Below are 21,965 nucleotides of genomic sequence, written 5' to 3'. Positions count from 1 at the left end.
ACAGTTAGGTTGTCAGTTGGCCTTTAATGTCTTCTTTCAATAAAATATCTAAGTAAGAAGCAGAAGTGGACGACTCTGTGGTGTCTTTTATTTCGAGCTCACAGTTTTATGTTGATAAGCTTCTATTTCCCAACTCTCTGCTTCCCGTAGCTCGTTTGTGCTGTCGTCTAATATCTGAACAAAAACATAAAATTGACTGAGATTGGAAATTGTCATTTATTACTTACCAAATGACGAAAGATATCTTCAAAAAAAGAGTCCGGGGGAAATCAGCTAATACAATTGTACTTCAAAGTATTTGGAAAGGTAAATGACTCAAAGATTCCCCCCAAAAGAAGACAAAATAACGAAAACAATGCTACATCTTTACCGTGACACAGGATCGCGGATTTAATTAAGGCATCCACTTCTAATGCCAAACGTCGTCCAAAGAAGTAACCGCTGTCAATGTCTGTCAGGGTCCGCTATAGTGAAGCACGATTAATTACTAATCTTGAATGCATTCAAATCGAATACATGTAATTTGTTTTAGTCGAAAACATAAATGCTCATTAATTTGCAAACGTGCTGTAATCACCTTATACATTGATAAGACTTAAACCATGTTTCTAAGTCGTTAAAACAGGTATTGACTGTTCCATCGCCAAATGCTCGGCATCAGGTGTGAATGTCACGGGTCCTCGGAGATGACCTTAAAAAAACCGGATGCCCCGTGTCACTGTAGGTGTGGACGCTAAAGAATCATCACTGCTTAATGGCTGTAAGCGCCGAGTAAAGGTCTAAAGACAAGGTACGTTTGGGGCCAAATTTGGCCCCGCGTCCAAATTAAATGATATTCCCCAAAATTCTTTCATATGGTGTATACTTCCATAAAATGGTTATGATGTCTTCGTAAAAAGCTTTACTTATGTATAATACATATGTAAATGCAGTATAGTTTACGATAACGTTGTGCCATTTTGACGTTACTTTATGCGACGTATTGAACAAGAAAGCTATGTCATGAACTCAATATGAAAATAATCCAATTTATGTCGCCATATGCTCAAAGTTTTATTAAACAAATGTGCACTATGATTTTTATTTGAAAAGTTTAATTGATTTTTTCCGAAAGTTTTAATGATTCGATGCCGCGGATACTGTGATTTGAAGGACGATTAGTGTAATTGTATCTAAGAATTGTAGAGCAACCCATATATATTCATTCAATTTTAACATTGTATTTACATTTGGATCCAATTTGCATTGTTTTAATCTAAATTAAATGAATATCATATATGTACGTAGCGCGTGGTTACCTTAAGTTATTCTTGTGTGTATATGTACACTTTGTTCTTTTTTTTTCGAGCGCACTAAATGTTTTCAGCGAAGGAACACGCACTAACCAATGCTACATTGGATTGTATATGTAGTAAAAAGAACATGAAATTCATTCAGAATATATGTGAAAAGAAATATTATAAAACGAACTTGTTTTAAATTCAACACATGGCAATGCGACCGAATATGAACGTTATAGGATGTGATAAGATTTACAAACAATGTGATAAGTTCTACACAGGAGTTGACACTGACACCGTGATAAACCTAACAAAACATAATCTTGTCGGTATTATATTCAATGGTTTAGCATATACACTTGCATCTATTAATTACACTCTTTATTTGAACAAAAATATATACAGGCTCCTGACAATTATCTTTATATAACAAATCTTTCAATGCATTAGTATTTACGCAAAGGAAAAAAGTTTGAATCATAAATCATATTGTCTCAAACCCCGTCCGAAGTCCGCATGGGAGAGGATCGTATATTTTTGACCCCCCTCCCATTCTACCTTTTGATACATGCCGATTTAGTCGGAGATATGAAAACAACTTTGGTTTCCCTATCTAATAAATCATTCAACAATTCCTTTTCGGCCAGTTTCTAATGGTGAATGAAGCAGAGACTGTCTATTAACAGTACCAAAGTCAATCACTATGACAGTGCATCAGCATATATAATGTCGTCAAAGATATTTATATTTTCCAGCAATTGTCAAAATAATGAAAAGTGTAAGATCTAATCAGTTTTTGACATTAACTTTTTTCACTATACTAGTGAAAAGGACTACTAGAATCTATAATTTACTAGTCCTGCTGATTTGTGACTAGTCCGGCTGCTGAAAGTAGACGGCCGAGTCGCGATGCGACGAGGGGAAGAGTTTGAGAGGGGTTTGTCCCCTCTTAAAGAGGATGGGAGTCTGGGAAAAAAATCTAGATGCAAATTGTTCATTTGAGACAAATAAATGAAAATTTTATGACCAAATCTAGCCTCTTTTTCCTGAGTCTCTCATCAAACCATCACATGTATGCTTGAATATCATGAAGAATACGTCGATGTGTAACATAGAACCGTATTTTGTCGAATATGATATGCACTTTTTTCAAGGATTTTTGGTGTAAAAAAAAGGGGTGCGCATTGTTTACCAAATATTTTTTTTTTTCAGATAAACTCGGCGGTCATATCGTATGCTTGTTCACGTTGTTCACCTAATCGATCTCAAGAAAATTACTACAGAACATAAAATTGTAGAAAATATTATACTTAAAAATGTGTAAATAATTAAATTATTATAAAACAGTCAATTAAGTTTTTTTTCGATCTTACATTCATATTAGATATTCATCATTGTGCAAAAGTGCCACGATATCATCAGACCGTGACCATGACCGGCACATGTTTTTCGAAGCCATCGTTGTGTACAAGGACTTCGTCACTTGATTTTGTCAGACACATATTCAGGGTACTTTCTGCATGCTGCACGATTTCCATGGATCTGGGAATATGTGATTTTCTTCTGTAGTAAATGACACGCGACTGACGTACTTCATCTATCTAAATGCATCGAAATTTCGGAGAGTTATGTTTGATTTCTTCATTTCACTACCGTCTCCAAATAATGGTAGTGTACGATTACAACACATTGAACAATTGTTCAATACTTTTATTTTATTTCTAAAACGTCGGCTATTTGAATTATTTGAAGTTTAAACAAAGAAAATACCGAGTGTTCAAACTTTAATGCTACAAAATATCATGCTTTGCTAAAATTAATATATTATTACCGCGCTGTATTCAAATTCCTGTGCTTTGTTGAGAACTTACATTATTTCCACAAAGATTTCTAGTGAAATTTAAATTGAAAAAAGCCAAGAATACTGCTTGGTTAGAATGTTTACAATAATCACCGGTAATTATGTACAGTGTATATTGGGAAAAGGATATCAAACAATCGTTCCAGTTTTATACAAATGATAATATTGTGCTCTGCTTTAGTCCTCATTACTTTGTGCACAAATTACATGCAACTCTAATTCCAGAGGGGAGGGGGGTGTCCGGACCTCCGCTCTAGATCCGCGCATGATTCGGATATAGTCATTAAGCGGTGTTTTGTGCACATGCCACTAAATGGTAAGTGACCGACGGTGAGTGGGATTGCTAGAGTGTAAATGAAGGAAAAGAAAGTTCTCCTTATGTGTGAAAATCGCGTTCTAATACTTCAACACCAGTTCCACGATTTAATGATGAAAATAGTAACCAATGACTAGCTATCATGTATTTTTAAATAAGACTATATCACAGAACACGTGCGTCAGTTATCGATAAATGTAAGGCGATTTTATAAACAAATAATCATTACAGCGACGTAGCAACAGGGGAATTTGGCCCACGTTCTTTTGTTTTGAGAATGTAGTTTTTCCATAAATTTTACATGCGAATTTTGATTTATCCCACCCCCCTCCTTTATGGTAATACTGAATGCTTGCGAAAATATAAATATGAAACGATTAGAGTTGTAGATCTGTTGACATTGATTGCAAATGCAGTCAAGTCGTTCTTTTCTACTAAAAATGTTTTCTTAAGAAATGTTTTTTATCTATTTTTTTTTACATGTAATGATCGGGGTTCACCGGGTTTTGTCCTCTTGGAACACACAATACATGCGTATACTTTATCTTGTAGCTTACAAATGAGTTTTAATTTAGATATCTAGATACTACATCGTTTATCTATCAACTACCAACATTCACTCTTACAGCAGGGCTACATTAATTGCATTGATATCATTACGTATCTATATCAAACATAAAATTGGAATCGGAAATATCAGTGTCGAAGATTCCAATTCTCTGATCACACACTATCTTCTTCAATGCAAACTACGTAGAGTCTTATAAAATTTAATATGTTGTACATATGCATATTATTTATTCATTAAGCTTGTATATATGAACACCATCAACGTTGAAATTTGTATTACTGATGAACGCGGGAAATGGTTACACGTTAAATTTAATAGTCTGCTCATTTAACAACCAAGTCGAAATTTTGCTCATTATTGACTTTCAACATGATTAATTTGTACACAAAACATCTTTGTGGTTGTTGCATGTGCTCTATTTTTAAAATGGTTTCAAAGGCATAAAAAACGGCTAATTTCGGCGATTTCGGTAAATCATGTCAATCGAAGATAAGGAAAATGACGTCGCAGAACATATTACGTCATTAATTTCCACATATATCATCAGGGCCAATGCCCTAGTGCATCATCATAATGATTAAACCAAGTGAAACCACATTTCAAATTTATTCTAATTTTGTGGCGAAATTTGGGCCTTAATGTACCTTGCTCTTTGAAGGCCTTCAGCGGTCTTGGTGATGTCTTAATATGAGTGAAATATTCTCGAGAGAGATGTTAAGGTAGCGACGGATTGCAACCACATGATCAGTAAAAATTGTGTATTTTCACGTGAATTTATTTTCCGGAATTCCTTAGTCCGTCATATAGAATAGTTGAAAAACAAAAAGGTGTTCCGTAGGTGTTTTGTTGCTGTGACTGACTCGCCTAGAGAAAATCAGCACACACCACATAAGTATACGTCAATGTCTGTAATAATGGTAGATCATCTAGATCAAATGTTCCGTCTGTGTGGTACTTTTTGCCAAACGAAATGTTAAACCACCAATCCATGTATAGATGCGCAACGTAAACAAAGTTGTTGATTGATGCATCGTAATGTCCGAGTGCTGCATGCTGCGAGATTAAATATTGTTTATGCAGTCATTGAGAAGCTAAACAAAGTTTCTTCCAAGAAGAGGAATTTGATGGATTCATTCAATTTGGGCAACGAAATTATAGTTTCGTTTGGTGAGTGAAAAAAAATGCCATAAATTTGTATTCAAAAGTTCAATTCACATTTCCTCTGCTATTTCACAACGCGATTTATAATAACATCTGCAAGTTTAAACACAAAACTGTATTAATTTGTATGTATTTATGTATTCCATGTGTGCTTAAAATATAAAGCCCACCTGGTCACGTAATTGTATATGTATACCACATTTGTAAACATGGGCTCTCACAAGTATGTCTCTTCTATTATGAAAAAATCGTTATGAAAATAACCGTTATGAAAATAACATACCTTGAACTACATGCATCAAAGTAATTAAAAACAAATATCTGTATATATCTACTATTTAGGGGTATGGGGGAACCGGATAGAAAGTGGAAGGAGACGGGGGGGAGCATGTGTTGAATTATAATTCTCTAGGCTATAGTATACATGAAATTTAAGAGATTTAAGAAATATATCAAACCTGGGGTTTCGTGTTTCGCACTTTTATTCAGTTTGTGAGTAAAATGTCCGGAGTTTACACATCGATAAATTCTTCAAAAAGATTGTTTAATTCTATAATGAAACATATATGAGTCTCTGGCTTTTATGAAAACATATATGTCATCTCATATTGCAATATATAATTTTAAAACATCAGTATTTAAATTTTCACTGAATGTGTGTTGAGACACAATTTTAAAATTCACATTGTCTGACACACTCTAATTACTCAATGGTATGATGCAAGGCGAAGATAACGAACAGTGATCAATCTCATAACCCCTACAAGCAATACAAAATAGATAGTTGGGCAAACACGGACCCCTGGACACACCAGAGGTGGGATCAGGTGCCTAGGAGGAGTAAGCATCCCCTGTTGACCGTTCACACCCGCCGTGAGCCCCATATCCTGATCAGGTAAACGGAGTTATCCGCAGTCAAAATCAGTGTGCCAAGAACGGCTTAACAATCGGTATGAAACACGTCAGACAGCATTTGACCCAATGCGAGGTTGTATTGACGAACTAGATCGTTATGACGACCATAGAATTTGCGAAATGCTGACTTCAATCGAGACTGTTGAAATCCCTGTACCATCAACTTGTTTGTCAGTAGCTTACCTCGATTTAAAAACTGACTATACCCAGAACAAACTCTTGCATATCGAATCAGTTGAGATATATAAACACCATATGCAGGTGATAATGGAATATTGCTACATAAATGTGGGAAGTTGACGATGCCTAACTGTGCAAATATCCATTATGATGATCTTTTTTTCTAGGCATCAGCCTGAGGACCAATGGAGGTTGGATAGGACCAGTGCAGGTTGAAGTGGGTTTCGAGTTAACAAGTTCAACAGAAAGAAAGGTACCACATTTTAAAGATAATTTTTTTTTTTTACATTTTAACACCAGACAACATTTGTAAAGACAATACTGAGTATATCAGATATTCATTTTTTTTCAATATTTAAATGTATATCTATATTTTGAACAGGTACTCCATTTACATTGGTGATGACATATCCCCTGGACCCCCACAATTCCACAAATTTAAAAATATTTGATCAAGTTCCGGAGATTAAAGAAGTACTGCAAAATTTGGGACTTGGATGAAAAACATTAATTCACTTATGAGCTCAAAGCAGTGGATGTTGTGCAACATACTTTAGACTAAATTGTGAATTTAAGGGGAAACAAGTACATGTACTCGTACATTACATGTACATGCCTTTTGAAAGACAATAATATTGCATAATGATAAATGTAAGGGAAATTTCACCTGTTGATTATTCTCTCTTTGATATACATGTATTAGTAAAAAATGTGCACATGATAGAATACCAATTTTATAACTTCAATTAATGTGTTTGAATTTTCTTTGTAAATCAAAAATTAATTGAAACATACATCATTGATACATTAATGTATAGCAAATTCATAGAAAAGTTTCATAATTGAACTAATTCACCCAGCCCCTCTCCCTTATACATACAGTGAACACAGACCTTCACTTGGGGAAAATCACAGTTAGTTAATGCAATATACATGCATTCTCAGCTATCCAATAGTGAGTTTTTGGTTCATTGTGAAACTACAATTAGGGCTCTTAAACTTATGAAAGACATACCTATGTGTAGGGAAAGATGGCTCAGATGGACTTAGTGATCCATGGACAGTCCATGGCTCTCTTTCCATTGATATTAATTATTTATTGAGTCATGAAAATTTTATTTAATCATATTTGGTGTATTATACTGTATAGTGATATCAATTTCTATAAAACAAATATGTATAGGTAATATATTGGGTTCAGTTATTACAAGAAATTGTATGAAAAATGACTAAATATTAGGCAATCATTGTGAGTGCAAAAAGGTCAACTGCAAAAGCACATACAATAGATCATTCTTAAATGGCTCATAGAAACTTCTAGTATTGTGATGTTGAATGCTCAAAGGGGTAACTTTGGAATGCTTAATCAGTTAAGTTAGGGTACGGTCAGTAGTTTATCTCTGCTGACAGTATCTCTTAAAATTCATTTCTCAAAGGGAGGGGGTAGGGTTAGAAAATTTTACATAGTTTCAGATTTAACCTCATTTGGTATATTTTTTCTATTCAATATTTTAGCTATTACTTGACTTATTGTAAAAATGAAATAAAATCAGAAATTTTATGAGCAGAATTGTTTTGTTGTCAGAAAATGTATGCCTGATAGTGTTTCAGAAATGCCATATTTAGGGTAAATTTGGCCAATTGCCAAGTCGAATCATCCCAATGTTTTCCTTAGATGCATTTTAAATTTCTAATTAATGTTGATTATTTATCTGTTTGTGTTTAATTTACATAACGATATATGATAAACTGGTGTCAATAAAATTTTGCCTTTGGGGGCTGCAAAAGAGGGGATTTCAATCTCGCTTTCCTCGAAAATTAACCTGATTACTTATGTTGATTTTTTGTATGTTTTAGGATAAACTCAATATATTATAATAAATAAAATTGAGAAAAATTCAATGCGTGGTTTTTAGGGGCTAGGTATCAGTAGCTACCTTAAAAAGATACAATCAATCAATTTAATCGTATATATATCGTATGTATTCGAAAATAAAGGAAAGGCTGAAAAATCTCATTTGGTAACAGATTATGTAAAGAACACTAATATTGTGCAAGTTCACAGTCATATAATAGAAGATCATGAGGTCATACATGTATATCCTAGAAATAAACTGGAGGAAGAAAATTGGAATGATAACGTGTTTTATACCGATTGTTAGACCGTTCTTGGTACGCTGATTTTGACTACGGATAACTCCGTGTATCTGATCAGGATATAGCACTCACGGTTGGTGTGGCCGGTCGACAGGGGATGCTTGTTCCTCCTTGGCACATGGTCCCACCTCTGGTTTGTCCAGGGGTCCGTGTTTGCCCGACTATCTATTTTGTATTGCTTATGGGAATTATGAGATTGGTTACTGTTCGTTATCTTCGCCTTTCATCTGTATTACTATTGAAATAGTGAGTGTAATGTTTGGCTGATAAATGCTGATAATCACTGCTATTGTTCTGTTAGTTCTAAAACTTTCCAATAGATGCTAATAATTGTACTGTTTTCCCCTCAGTACCAATCTTGAAACTGACAGTACTTTTTCCGTCCAGAAGTGTATGGATTTGATAAGAAAAGTATTTTGTACCTATCTAAAACGGCTACGTGCATAATTAATTATCCGAAATGAAGATAAATGTATTATCACTGAATCCTTTGAAGCGTTTTGTTTTGAACATATTTTATTGATCGAATCAAAAGGATTTGGAACAAGTTCTAACAACGTACACGTCCCTCTCCTAAAATATTACAATATGTCATGCAAGGTAATAATTAACAGGTGCAATGTACAATGATTAAACGAGTCCAAAAGTTTCTTCTATAAATTTATGAATAGCTGAAAACATATTGAAAACATATTCATATTAGTTTCCAGAGGCAAACTGACATCACCGCATAATAACAAATTTATATCAATATTGGCCAAGTCAAGGATGAAAAGGATTATTTCTAGCTCTAGGGTAATTCTACAAGCGAAAAAGAGATGATATACGTGTATACATCTTTGTTGATATGTTGACATGTAAAAACAAAAACCGATGAATTTGTAATATTTCGTTTATAAAGACCGTAATGAAGTATACAGTTGTGTCTTAGCTTTGTAAACGTCAATTCAAAACGTTTACAGAGTATGCTCAATCTTCCATTTCAAAACGTTTAGTTTTAGGAAGTCCAAATAAACTCAAGGCACCTACTATGAGAAGTACGGTATTTGTCTATAAGAGAAATAATAGAATATATGTGTACATATACAGTGATCCCCCCGCTATATTGCCCCCCGTTATAATGCCACCCTCGCATATCGCCAAAAAAGTTCAAAGTCCCGTTTTCCTCGCTATGTAAAACCCTGTTATAACGCCATCCCCCGCATACCGCCATCCGTCAACCTATTTACAGGTACGATTTGGTCAATTACCGTTATAATCACCCCCGCTCATTATCGCCAATCAACGGCAGGAAAATTTCAGTGAGCAGGCTTAACCAATTATCCGCCGTTAGTTCTCCAGGTATCAAAGTTTGGTACAGATAATAAGTTACGTAAACGATAATCATATGCATCTGAGTTCAAATATGCAGTATTTTTTTTTCCAAATCTGAGTATGGTGGACACACCGAAATCTAATAGCACATTGATGTAGTAGATAAGATTTGTTTGATTTCTTATGACAGCTGTACACATACACACACACCCTTCCCCGATATAATGCCACCCCCGTGATAATGCCAAAATTGCCGAGGTACAAATGTTGGCGTTATAACAGGGGATCACTGTACTATCACATCTTCTGACCGAGTCACAATAATCGTATTGCACAAAACACTACCTTATTCATATACCCGGTTTGTAATCAGGTTGTCATCCTAAGGTTTGAAAAATCGCAATACCATAGTAAGTGTATTTTTCCAGTATCTTATGAGATAAAGGGGATTGTTGAAGAAGATGGTGTGAAAAGTAAAACCTTAACCAATGTGATTGTCTGCATTTTATTTACACATGTTACAGCTAACAGAGAGAGCTCAATATAGCAAATTGTAAAGGGGTCAAACTCATAACCATTCTATATGTCGTATATGGGTGAATATCAATTGTTCTTCTCACAATGTGTTAACTTCACAGTACATCATTTTGTGACACACTGTACCAATCAACATACGGTTCTTATATAATGTTGCTGAACTGGAACCATAAAGTTCAAGGTCATCTGAGAACAGCTCCGTGACCCCTGTCATATTAACACCACTCTTGTCCATGTGTACCACCAACACCTACAAATTAAGCAAATTGTTTAAAAACTGAAACGGGGGATAGGAAATAAATTTCATGAAAGTATTATTTCATATTCGATATTGACGTTTTTGTCAGATTAAGATCTCTGCATTTAATGAAGGTCATGCATTACCTGCGACACACCTGGGTTAACTGGATTAGAGACATGCTGTAAGCCTTTATGTCCTATGGGCTGACATCCAAGGAGCACGTCACCTGTTGTAGGATCAACCATCGGATTGTCTGGGAAGGTATCAAGCACAATGTTCTGCTCAAGTATAAAATGAAAAGTATATATATTAAGGGATGTTCTACGGTTTTATTTCACCATTTGTATATGCTATAAAGAACATGTATATTAACACCTTGCATGCCTATAAAAGACGGAAGAAACCATCATGGTCGCCACTTGGTTATGACGCTTGCTTCGCAATCGGCAGACCAGGTTCAAGGTTCGATCCCTGCACTAGGTTAAAGACGTTTATCATGGGTAATAACCTTTTTTGTCAGTTACCTGATATTAAAAATGAACGACACGGCTCTTCCGATAAGGAGGTCCCATGTTGTGGGACAACAGATATTTCTCCCTGACGAAAAGCGTGCCATTTCACCTAAACCAGATGACTTCTATATATGAGTGAAAAAGAGTAAAAATGAAATGTAGATTTAAATGGAAATAATTTAATGGACTTTTACATGGCGTCCACTTCGAGACGAATGAATTCTAAAATATCCAACACTTTGCTATACGTTTTGAATAAAGGTATGTTTTAAATAAAATAATTTTCGCCTCTCTTCATTTCAATGTCTATTCTTATTTTTAAAAAGTTCATCCTTCATTTTCCCCCGTTATAGAAATTTGTGGATTTGAAATCCACCATAAATATGTCAGAAGAGCCAACTCACTCTCACATGATTTTTTTTTTTAGATCTTATAGAGGTATAATAACTTAAAATATTTCAAGGAAACGTTGCACTGCTAATTTGTCACGATGCCAAACCCGTAGAACGTTATTGATGTTTGGATGTTTTACTGAATAGCAAGTGGCACACTAACACCTCACCTTTGTGATAAAGGAACGACCTCAGCCTTGTGATAAAGGAACGCCCTCAGCTTCTCCATCGTCAACTTTCCATATTTATGTAGCAATATTCCTGCTTTATCTGCATATGATGTTTATGTCTCCTAAATGATTCGATACGATAGGACATATTCTGCGTACAAAATGTATGTTGAATTTTTAAACTGACGTAGGCGACTGATAAATACATTGATGGGATGGGCTTTCAACAGTCTCGCTTAAAATCAGCTTTTGGAAACCTTGTATGGTTGTTATAATGATCTTATTTTGCAAATTCACCTGTTGATAATTTGAATATTGTATGATGTGTTCCACATACATCGTTAGGTCGTTCGTTTTGTCCTAATTTTGACTGAGGATTGCTGTGTTTGCCCGATCAAGATAGAGGGCTCATGGAAGTGAAACTGGTCAACAGAGGATGTTTATTCCTCCTAGACGACTGATCTTAACATCAGGTATTCGTGTTTGCCCTATTCTTGATTGTGTATCCTTTCTAGGTTTTTTCATACTGGTTAATGTTAAAGCCAATCATCTTTTACAAACGTGAATGTAGTGTCAATTTTTACCTAATGGATACACCCCTATTTAAAAAGGCCTAAACGTCTATCATTGAAAGAGAAGGAGGAATTTGTTTCAAAAGTAAAACTTAAAAACCCTTTAGTCAAATATGTTTAATAAAAGGCACTTAAAGTGTAAACGTTTGCCGACATATACATGACACGATATTGTTATGATAGTGTTTGACAGCCCACTTACATTTACTTTAGTAAGTCTGTTGTTTTCCTCTCTCTTGTACACCAGCAACATTTTACCCAAACTGGATACTACATACACAAGTCTGTAAAGAAACATAATCACATGAGTTTCACTGGCATTGTAATAGTGAGTCACTGGCATAGTAATAGTGAGTCACTGGTCTAAAAGAATGCCGTTATGTACTGACGGACTTTGAAAACACATCATATTTTCTAGACATAAACAATTGATAATTTTAATGAAATCTTATCGCAAAATTCATTCCCTCACAACACATCAGCTACATTTTTAAACTCCACTACCCTGTTTAGTCGTGTTTTAAGATAGTCCAAGCGGCGTAAGTAGTAGTGAATACAATATTCTAGACGTTATTCAAAAGCTAAAACCATTTTTTGCATTGTTATTGAACTTTTTGGTCGATGGGAAATACACTAACAAGTGTAATATAAAGAAGTTACACAATGCCTCGTTTATGCAATGATTTGCGAAATTTAAACTCAGTAAGATGCAAACAGGCGTTAGTAAGCGAAAAGTAGCTAGACGTCTTACAGTTCACACTTGCACGATAAACCGATTCATTTCATACGTAATTACCCAGCATTGATTTTCTAACGACATGGGATGAATATTTCACTTGTATTTAGACGTCATTTAGAGCCACGTTATGGACCCACGATAAGACAAGTTTGTTCTCTATTGTGTCCAGATCCAGGCTAAGACAGGGTTGGTTCTCTATTGTGTCCAGACCCAGGCGTAGACAGGGTTGGTTCTCTATTGTGTCCAGACCCAGGCTAAGGAGGTTTGGTTCTCTATTGTGTCCAGACCCAGGCTAAGACTGGGTTGGTTCTCTATTGTGTCCAGACCCAGGCTAAGACAGGGTGTGTTCTCTATTGTGTCCAGTCATAGGCTTATACAGGGTCGTTTCTCTGGCTAAGACAGGGTTGGTTCTCTATTGTTACCAGACCCAGGCTTAGAGAGGTTTAGTTCTCTAGCTAAGACAAGGTTAGTTCTCTATTGTGTCCAGACCCAGGCTAAGACAGGGTTGGTTCTCTATTGTGTCCAGACCCAGGCTAAGACAGGGTTGGTTCTCTATTGTGTCCAGACCCAGACTAAGACAGGGTGTGTTCTCTATTGTGTCCAGACCCAGACTAAGACAGGGTGTGTTCTCTATTGTGTCCAGACCCAGGCTAAGACAGGGTTAGTTCTCTATTGTGTACAGACCCAGGTTATGACAGGCTTGGTTCTCTATTGTGTACAGACCCAGGCTAACACAGGGTTTATTCTCTATTGTGTCCAGACCCAATAAAATACTGGGTTGGTTCTCTATTGTGTCCAGTCCCAGGCTTAGACAGGGTTGATTCTCTATTGTGGCCAGTCCAAGGCTTAGACATTGTTGATTCTCTATTGTGTCCAGACCCAGTATAAGACAGGGTTGGTTCTCTATTGTGTGCAGACCCAGGCTAAGACAGGGTTGTGTCTCTATTGTGTCTAGTCCAATCGACCAATAACATTCAAACTTTAATGACGAGTGCATAATCAGAAAGAAGGGATAAGTCAATGTTTGGATTTATAGTGCAAATTTTATCGAAGGCAGTAACTAACTGTAATACTTGTGTTTATACTTCGTAGTTTGTTTTGATAAGAAAATTAGTAATCTGAGGTTTATGATTAGTTGTTTTTCTTGTATTATCGTTTTATATGTTGAAAAATGTAAAGGTATATTTTTAAGATGACTATCATTTCCAGCATCTAAGGCATAACATACCAAACAGTTCTACCGAGCTACCATGGCGATCATTTCCATTAAAATAATTACTACATCACACTTACTTTCCATCATTTGAGCCAGCAATCCCATTAGGAAAATACGTTGCTTCTGAAACTATTTCGAATTCTTTGCCATCACAGTAGAGAATATGACCGAAGTGCAATCCCAGCATGCCTTCCAAAACATGTCCTAAAGAATTGCGATAATAAGCACAATCTGTTGTATAAAATGTATCTGGTCCTGTTGCCACTACATCATTCAGTCTGAAACAGAGAGTGATGTTAGCAGCTATAGTATTCCGCCTGATACAATTTGTGATGCTAGTCTAATGTCGCGTATCGCTCATTTCTATAGCTACAAACAATGAATGATATTGCTTTATTTTTAAAATAAGAACATTACATGTGAACAAGTGCTCCTGTATAAGTTTTGAGATGTTTTAATTCTAAGGTCTTTTCCAGAAACTCAAATTTTTCCACAGTGTCTTCCTTTGCTCGATGTACCACAACAAAAAGAAGCACCTTACCTACAGTGGTGAAGAAAAATGTCTTTAGATGTACAGATGTACTGCGTAGATAGTCATAAAGAAAAGCCCTTGTTTTATGTTTTGATAGATAGTTTCGTACTACAAGGGCGAAAAATTTGTTTTAAGAGACATAGCTCAGCTGAAATATTATTTATAATCTGTAGGAAACTCAGTAGACGATGTAATATAGGTATTGAAGTATTGAAACTATGCATTCTGCTGTACAGTATATTTATAAATGCAAGTCAACCTTTCATGTTTTAAAAGCAATAACGTACAAATTTGTTTTGGCAGTCATATAAAAACTATACTGAAGCTAACCCCCCCCCCCCGGTGTGTCCAGGGGTCCGTGTTTGCCCAACTATATATTTTGTATTGCTTATAGGAATTGTGAGACTGATCACTGTTCATTATCTTCACCTTTCGTTAAAAAAAACCCCACCAAAATACTTTATATCTATTGTTTTCCTGTTTTATTGTTTTTTAATACGGACATTGAAGCTATGTATTCTGTTGTATTGTTACCTTTTTCCTCAAAAACACTGATACCATGCACAACGAAATCTTGGTGATTAAAATCGTTTCCAACGATCCTCAGTTCCTTCACCCCATCTTCTGGTTTCTCCATGTTAAACAGCATGATCCACCCTCTGACATTGTTTTTCTTGTAATATTCCTGATAGACTGATCCAAAGAACACGGCATTTACTCCCATCATTAATAAAAAAAATCTATCAGAATAAATAGTTATACAAAAGTAATCAAAGAAAATTTCAAAACCCCTTTAATTCAACGAAATAAAATCAGACGAAATAACTTCAGCATTTCCATAAGATCGGTAAGGTTGGCTACTAGTAACCAGCTACTAGTAACTGTCTACTTAAAACAAGAAAAGTTGGCTACTAGTTGCCAGCTACTTGAACCTGGAAAAGTTAGCTACTAGTAACCAGTTACTAGTAGCCAGCTACTAAAAGTAAGAAAAGTTAGCTACTCGTAGCCAGCTACTACAAAGTATAAAAGTTATAATTACTGATAGCCAGCTACCAGATAAAGGTTAATGAGTTTGAAAATTATTATCTATCAGATTTATTTCTAAAGAGGACGAGGAGTCGTATGAAATTTCATGCTCATTATCCCCAATTACATAACGTTGTAATGCAAAATACGAATACACTTTTTAAACTACGGATTGAATTCAAACCTTCATTCATTTGATATACCATACATTTTATGATATCTGCTACATTTACTTTTACAAGTCAGATATCTAATATGAACACAAATTTCCTTAAGATATCTATGAAAATCTTGAAATTTCAGGTTACCAGGAATCAAAAGGTATAAGTAACTGACTTCCGTAATGGTGATATCTGAAAATTGATGGCTTATGAAGATATCTAATACCACTCCTCTTCACATGTATATTGGTAAATTAATGAGATATCTAATACAAACATATATTGCCTTAAACGATATTTGCGAAAAACTTGAAATTTCAGGTTACCTGCCATCAAAAGGTATAAGTAGCTGACTTCCTTAAGCGTGATATCTGAAAAATCATGACATATCACGATACCCCCAATATCACTACTCGACATACGTATCGTTGTAAGTTAGTTAGATATATAATATAAACATAGAGTTCCTTAAGGTATTCACACCGATCTTGAAATTTCATTGTACCGATAATCAAAATGTATAAGTAGCTGATTTCCTAAAGAGCGATATCTGAAAATTCGTGGCGTATCAAAACACCCTCTATCACTTCTTGCCATATGTTTAGCCGTAAATTCGTCAGATATCTAATACAAACACAAAGTTCCTTACGGTATTCACACCAATGTTGAAACTTCAGAGTAACTCGAATCAAATTGTAAAAGTAGCAAATATCTCAAAATGTATGGTATATCAAATGAATGAAGGTCTGAATTCAATCCGTATCATTTTCACAGTAAACACTCAGTTGAAAAAGTTTATTCATATTTTGCATTACAACGTTATGTAATTGGAGATAATTGAGCATGAAATTTCATACGACTCTTCGTCCTCTTTAGAAATAAATCTGATAGATAATATTTTTCAAACTCATTAACCTTTATCTAGCTATCAGTAATTATAACTTTTTATATTTTGTAGTAGCTGGCTACGAGTAGCTAATTTTTCTTACTTTTAGTAGCTGGCTACTAGTAGCTAACTTTTCCAGGTTCAAGTAGCTGGCTACTAGTAGCCAACTTTTCTCGTTTTAAGTAGCCAGTTACTAGTAGCTGGTTACTAGTAGCCAACTTTACCGATCTATTTCCATATGGTAATTACATACTATAAAAATGGGTCGCCCTACTGTTCAGAAACAAGTGGGCGTGAACACAACAATGTATAGAGAACAATTTTTGAAGATCCAAAATATCATCTTCTGTATATAAGAAATGTATTCTTCTCTTATGACCAAAGAAAAAATTCCAGTGTTTTTTAAAAAAAATTGTTTCATTTTATGTTTTTATTTTTCAAGAAAAGAAACAATTACAATTGATTTAGAATCTCTTACATTGTGTGTGTGTGTAAATTCTAAATAGAAAATGTTGATAGAAAAAATTCATGCTACCAGACTTACAGAAGTGATGAAAGTTAAACCAGACTGGGTGGTTTGCATGTCCTCAGATCCATGCTCTACAAATGAGTAAGGGGAGGACATATTTGAATATTTAACAATGTGTATTTAGATTATCTACTGATTCAGACAGAAAACATCAGTAAATAACATCTGATATACGAACATTGAGAAGGTAACTTGTGAGTAATGGAGAAGCTTATCTTTGATATTCCGTGTCCAGAGTACCCTGATAAGACAAGAGAAACGAACCCTTGCATGTATTACCTATTCCTTCCACGATGTGACATTTTCCTGGTCTGTGGTTCCACTGGGTTTTGTGATAGTCAAGGAACATGCTGAAAAATATAAATATTGAACCATATTGATGGCTAAAATTCACAGTTGTTGGTTTCTTTTGAAGTCATCAAGCAAGGGAGATAATTCATCATACTATTTTGATACTTCAAACCAGAACAACATTGACGAATTGTAGCGTCTGTTACCTTGCAGTTTTTATGAATAAATTATTTACATATACCGGTGGACAGGGGTTGCTTACTCCTTTTAGGTACTTGATACCACCTCTGGTATGTCCAGGGATCAGTATTTGACCTACTCTTCATTTTGTATTCCAAGTGGGAGTTATGAGATTGATCACTGTTTGTTATCTTCACCTCTCATGTATTAAGCAATTAAAGACCCAATTTTGAACAAACTCCATTCAAATTGATTTGGAGAAGATAGAAAAGCATACAACCTGTAAATCACATGAGACAAAAGATTAGGCCCTGACGGACGGATTCAACCAAGCGTGTCAACTGGGCATCTGAGGTCGGATGTGTTTTTAGCAATTACTTACAGGCTCATTCACCCCTTTCATCTACCGCAAATAAAGTCGCAGTATTTGTTTTACTTATTAAACAATAATTACGTGAACTAGACAAAGATTCCAACATTAGAAATAAATATGTCACAGTCAGATCGTATCTCGAAAAAAAATATGTCAAAAATCACCCAACAAATTAGCTGCGATTCAAGTTTTATTGATTAGTTTAAGATGGTTGGAATTTGGGATTTAGAAAAGTAAAATGTTCACGTAGTAGCAGCACCAGCTTTCGTACACACCGTTCTACATGTAATTCCTTTTCAACAGTAATCTACAGAACGCCCAGATTGCCTCTTTCAGTTGTGTGTTGTCGCTGAGAACAACATTTCTGGTGGTCCGATAAACGAAATAAAAAAACCGGCAAGAAATGTTGACTTACGTCATCAAATGTTGGTCATATTAATAAAACTGACAACAATTTCAAATCAAATTAAACTATTTACATACATGATCTGAGACATTGTTATTCTTATTTCTAAACGATGAATTCAGTTGATAGATTTTCAATATGTGTTTTGTACTTTCCGTGTATTTCATTATGTATAGCAATTTAGCTCCTAGATAGATTTTGGTTTGCATGGGACTTTAATGAATATTTGAAGGTATGTTTGGACACAAATATAATAGGGAAATATGCTTAGAATATTTTTTTATATGAAATTCATGAGATGGCGATACAAGAATACAACAATATAAGTCCTTAACCTTACGCATTTTTTCTGCGTTGTAAATCAAAGGTTTTTATAAGGGGTGAATTTGTGGGTCTCTGATCTGTCTCGATATTTTGTCAGAGAGCTACAGTTGCGCAGCTATGTTGGATAAAGTGACACAAATAACTTCAAATGAAAGTAGGAAATATCAAGCTCGAACAATAAATTATTTCATTCCTTTTGAACCTTGCTATTGTGTTTTGCTAAATATTCCAGCATCAGATTTAAGCCATTTGGTTACTGCATTTACATTCTTTGTGACAAGACGGAGATGTAGACAGTTCAGAGGATATTGTCTAAATGTTTTGAGGTCAAAGTAGGTTTTAAAAACGGTGTCAGTTTTACGTAGACCGCCATAACAGCTTAAATTCAGGAGTTGCATAAAGCTATACTTACATCATTTTAAAAATAGACGTGAAGGACAATGCCACCATAAGTCCAAAGAGAATTTTCCATATCATAATTCCCTGCTATCACCAAGAAGAGCGGAATGGAATCTGAGTTTAACCGGCTTTAATCAGATCGGGATCGAGATACTGTTTTATATGAAACGCCGTTCTGGTATATTTATTACCATTACCTGGCTACTTTAATATTTTATAACTTATTTTTAAAAAGTGATGTCACCTGATTTGAATAATATGAGTGAATGTTTAATATTGAGTGCTCGAACAATGCCTTCATCCGGTGTTTGCAATACTTTGTTTAGATTCTTTAAAGAATAACCGTAACAGCTGAGTTCATTTTAAATGGGATCTTTATATTTTGGTTTCAGGGATTTCATTAATTGAAAATAAATCGCTTTACTTCAACATATGAAGATACAATTTCTTTCAATCCATTTCAAACTACGATTGTGTATGCCTTTGTTATTTAAGCTTATTGTTTATCACGTAAGCTACAAGTGATCACTCGTTAGGAGTTACCTACATAGCTATGTTATTAATATTTTGTACATGCGTGTGATGATGCACATGATAAATTTTGAAATTTAATATTTAGCCATTATCCATTATCACCTGCAAATGGTGTTTATATCTCTCGACTTATTCGATGCGCAAGAGCTTGTTCTGGTTTTTTTAATCGAGGAAGGCTACCGACAACGGTGATCTTACAAGGGTTTCAACAGCCTCCTTTAAAGTCAGCATTATGCAAATTTTATGGCTATTATAATTGTCTAATTTACCAATACAATCTACAGTGGGTCAAATGCTGTCTGACGTGTTTCATACCAATGGTTAGGCTGTACATTGATTTTGACTACGGATTACTCCCGTTTACTTGATCAAGATATAGGACACGTGACGTGTGTGACCGGTGGAAAACGGATGTTTACTCTCCTAGGCACTTGATCCCATTTCAGGTATGTCCCGGTGTCCATGTTTGCCCTACTCTTTAATTTTGCATTCTTTATAAGAGTTATAAGATTTATCACTGTTCCTTGTCTTCACCTATTCATGAATTTAGGCGTTTATGGCATCAAAAATGTATCGTGTAGAATTGCAAAGTAAAGTGGCGAAAAGTCCTACATTTTGTGTGATTTCAAATATGCTAAAAGTTCTGTGGAATTTTTGAATATCCACATTTGATTAACATCACTTGTTGCATATATTGTAGTACATTACTTCTGACGTTGTTACTCCACAACTATCAATATTGTTATGACAAGTAAAATAGGGGCTTGATAGAAGATTTACTGGATCCTGCAATGTATGTTTGTTGTACGAGTTTTTGTGAAATTTTTGGATTCAACATAGATAGAGAAACTCTATTCATTAGTACCATTGACAGGGATATTAAATGTTTTCAAAACTGAAACGTGATTTTTAAGAATTTAATCTTTTGAAAGGGAACTTGAAGAATACGTTGGATGACCAAATGTGGAATTAAAACCAAGTTCGTTTAAAATACTGTTGTAATAATGAGTCTCACAAATGAAGTCAATGTTGGTGGGATCTTTTTCAGCTGAAATCAATGCATTTTATTCATGTAACCTGTGTAATTGTTTCGTCAATCTAATTTACTAATCACAGAAGGATAAATGGTACGTATTTCTTAACGTGTCTAGTACAATATCTTGATATTCCTGTTATACTTGTTATCCATTTTGACAAAGTGTCAAGTTCGTTCACCGGTCAAGTTAGCTTAGTGGTGGATCACTCGCTTCGAAACGGGGAGGTCATGATTTCGAGCCCTGTTCGTGCCATAGGCGCGATATACCTAAGACGTTATGATAGGCAGTGATTGCTCCTTCGACAAACGCTCGGCATTTAGAAGTGAGAATCACGGGCCTTTCTGATATGACTTTGAAAACGGAGGTCTCGTGTCGCGACAGATGTTGGCACATTAAAGAATATCCACTGCTACAACCCCGAGCGCTAAGCATAGGTCTGAATTTGAGTGAAAAATTCTCGATGGGACTTAAAACAATCAATCAATCAGGTTCGTTCTTCATATTTAGCCCATCATTTGGCATATTCTCCTCCTACATTTCATGCAGTAGCCAAATCATCTTTTCGGAGATGATTGGTGGTGTCCTGTAGTTTCAGAATGTTCATCTTTACTCTATGGGCCTAATAGGATCGAAACCGACGTGCTTTTTCCAAAGACCGTTAGTTATCTTCACTTTGTATAACTGTGGGATAACAGACAATGTTGTCACAAGATTTGTCAGCTGGAACCAGTATATATTCCTCCTATAACCTATCTAATTCTTACAGCACTTCTAGCTTGCTAACTACAGAAGGATACACGATACGCATTTTAAAGTCCTTCTTTGAAAAAGAGGGGGCATACGCTTTTGCACCTTTCGGTTGGTCGGTCTGTAAACCAAGTCTTGTCTGCTCAATATCTTGACAAACCTTTGAGAGACATCAAACTTAGTACACTGGTACACCGTAAAGGGTAGATGAGCCCTATTGATTTTAAGGTCATATGGTCAAGTGTCAAGGGTAAAAATGGACACAGGAAGATACTGTCTGCTCAATATCTTGAGAACCCTTCGATTGACAGAAATAAAACTTGGTACACTGGAACATCTTAAGGAGTAAATGATCTATATTGTTTTGGAGGTCACATTTTCAAAGGTCAATTCACTGAGGACTTTG

The 21,965-nt window shown here is 35.2% G+C and overlaps 1 protein-coding gene across 1 annotated transcript; it reads right to left on the bottom strand.

Annotated features, from left to right (window-relative positions):
• Window positions 1–8,964: 8,964 nt before the first annotated feature.
• Window positions 8,965–19,319, bottom strand: LOC130052093 (serum paraoxonase/arylesterase 1-like). Its single transcript, XM_056156135.1, has 9 exons — window positions 19,255–19,319; window positions 17,548–17,618; window positions 17,280–17,339; window positions 15,201–15,383; window positions 14,552–14,675; window positions 14,212–14,412; window positions 12,382–12,463; window positions 10,677–10,811; window positions 8,965–10,542 (listed from the first exon to the last, which is right to left on the bottom strand). The coding sequence occupies exons 1-9, from the start codon at window positions 19,317–19,319 to the stop codon at window positions 10,372–10,374; spliced, it is 1,092 nt and encodes a 363-aa protein (XP_056012110.1). The 3' UTR covers window positions 8,965–10,371.
• Between the last annotated feature and the right edge of the window lie 2,646 nt (window positions 19,320–21,965).

Source organism: Ostrea edulis, chromosome 2 (genome assembly GCF_947568905.1).
Source record: "Ostrea edulis chromosome 2, xbOstEdul1.1, whole genome shotgun sequence".
Lineage (NCBI taxonomy): Eukaryota > Metazoa > Mollusca > Bivalvia > Ostreida > Ostreidae > Ostrea > Ostrea edulis.
This window is presented reverse-complemented; position numbering and strand designations above follow the sequence as displayed.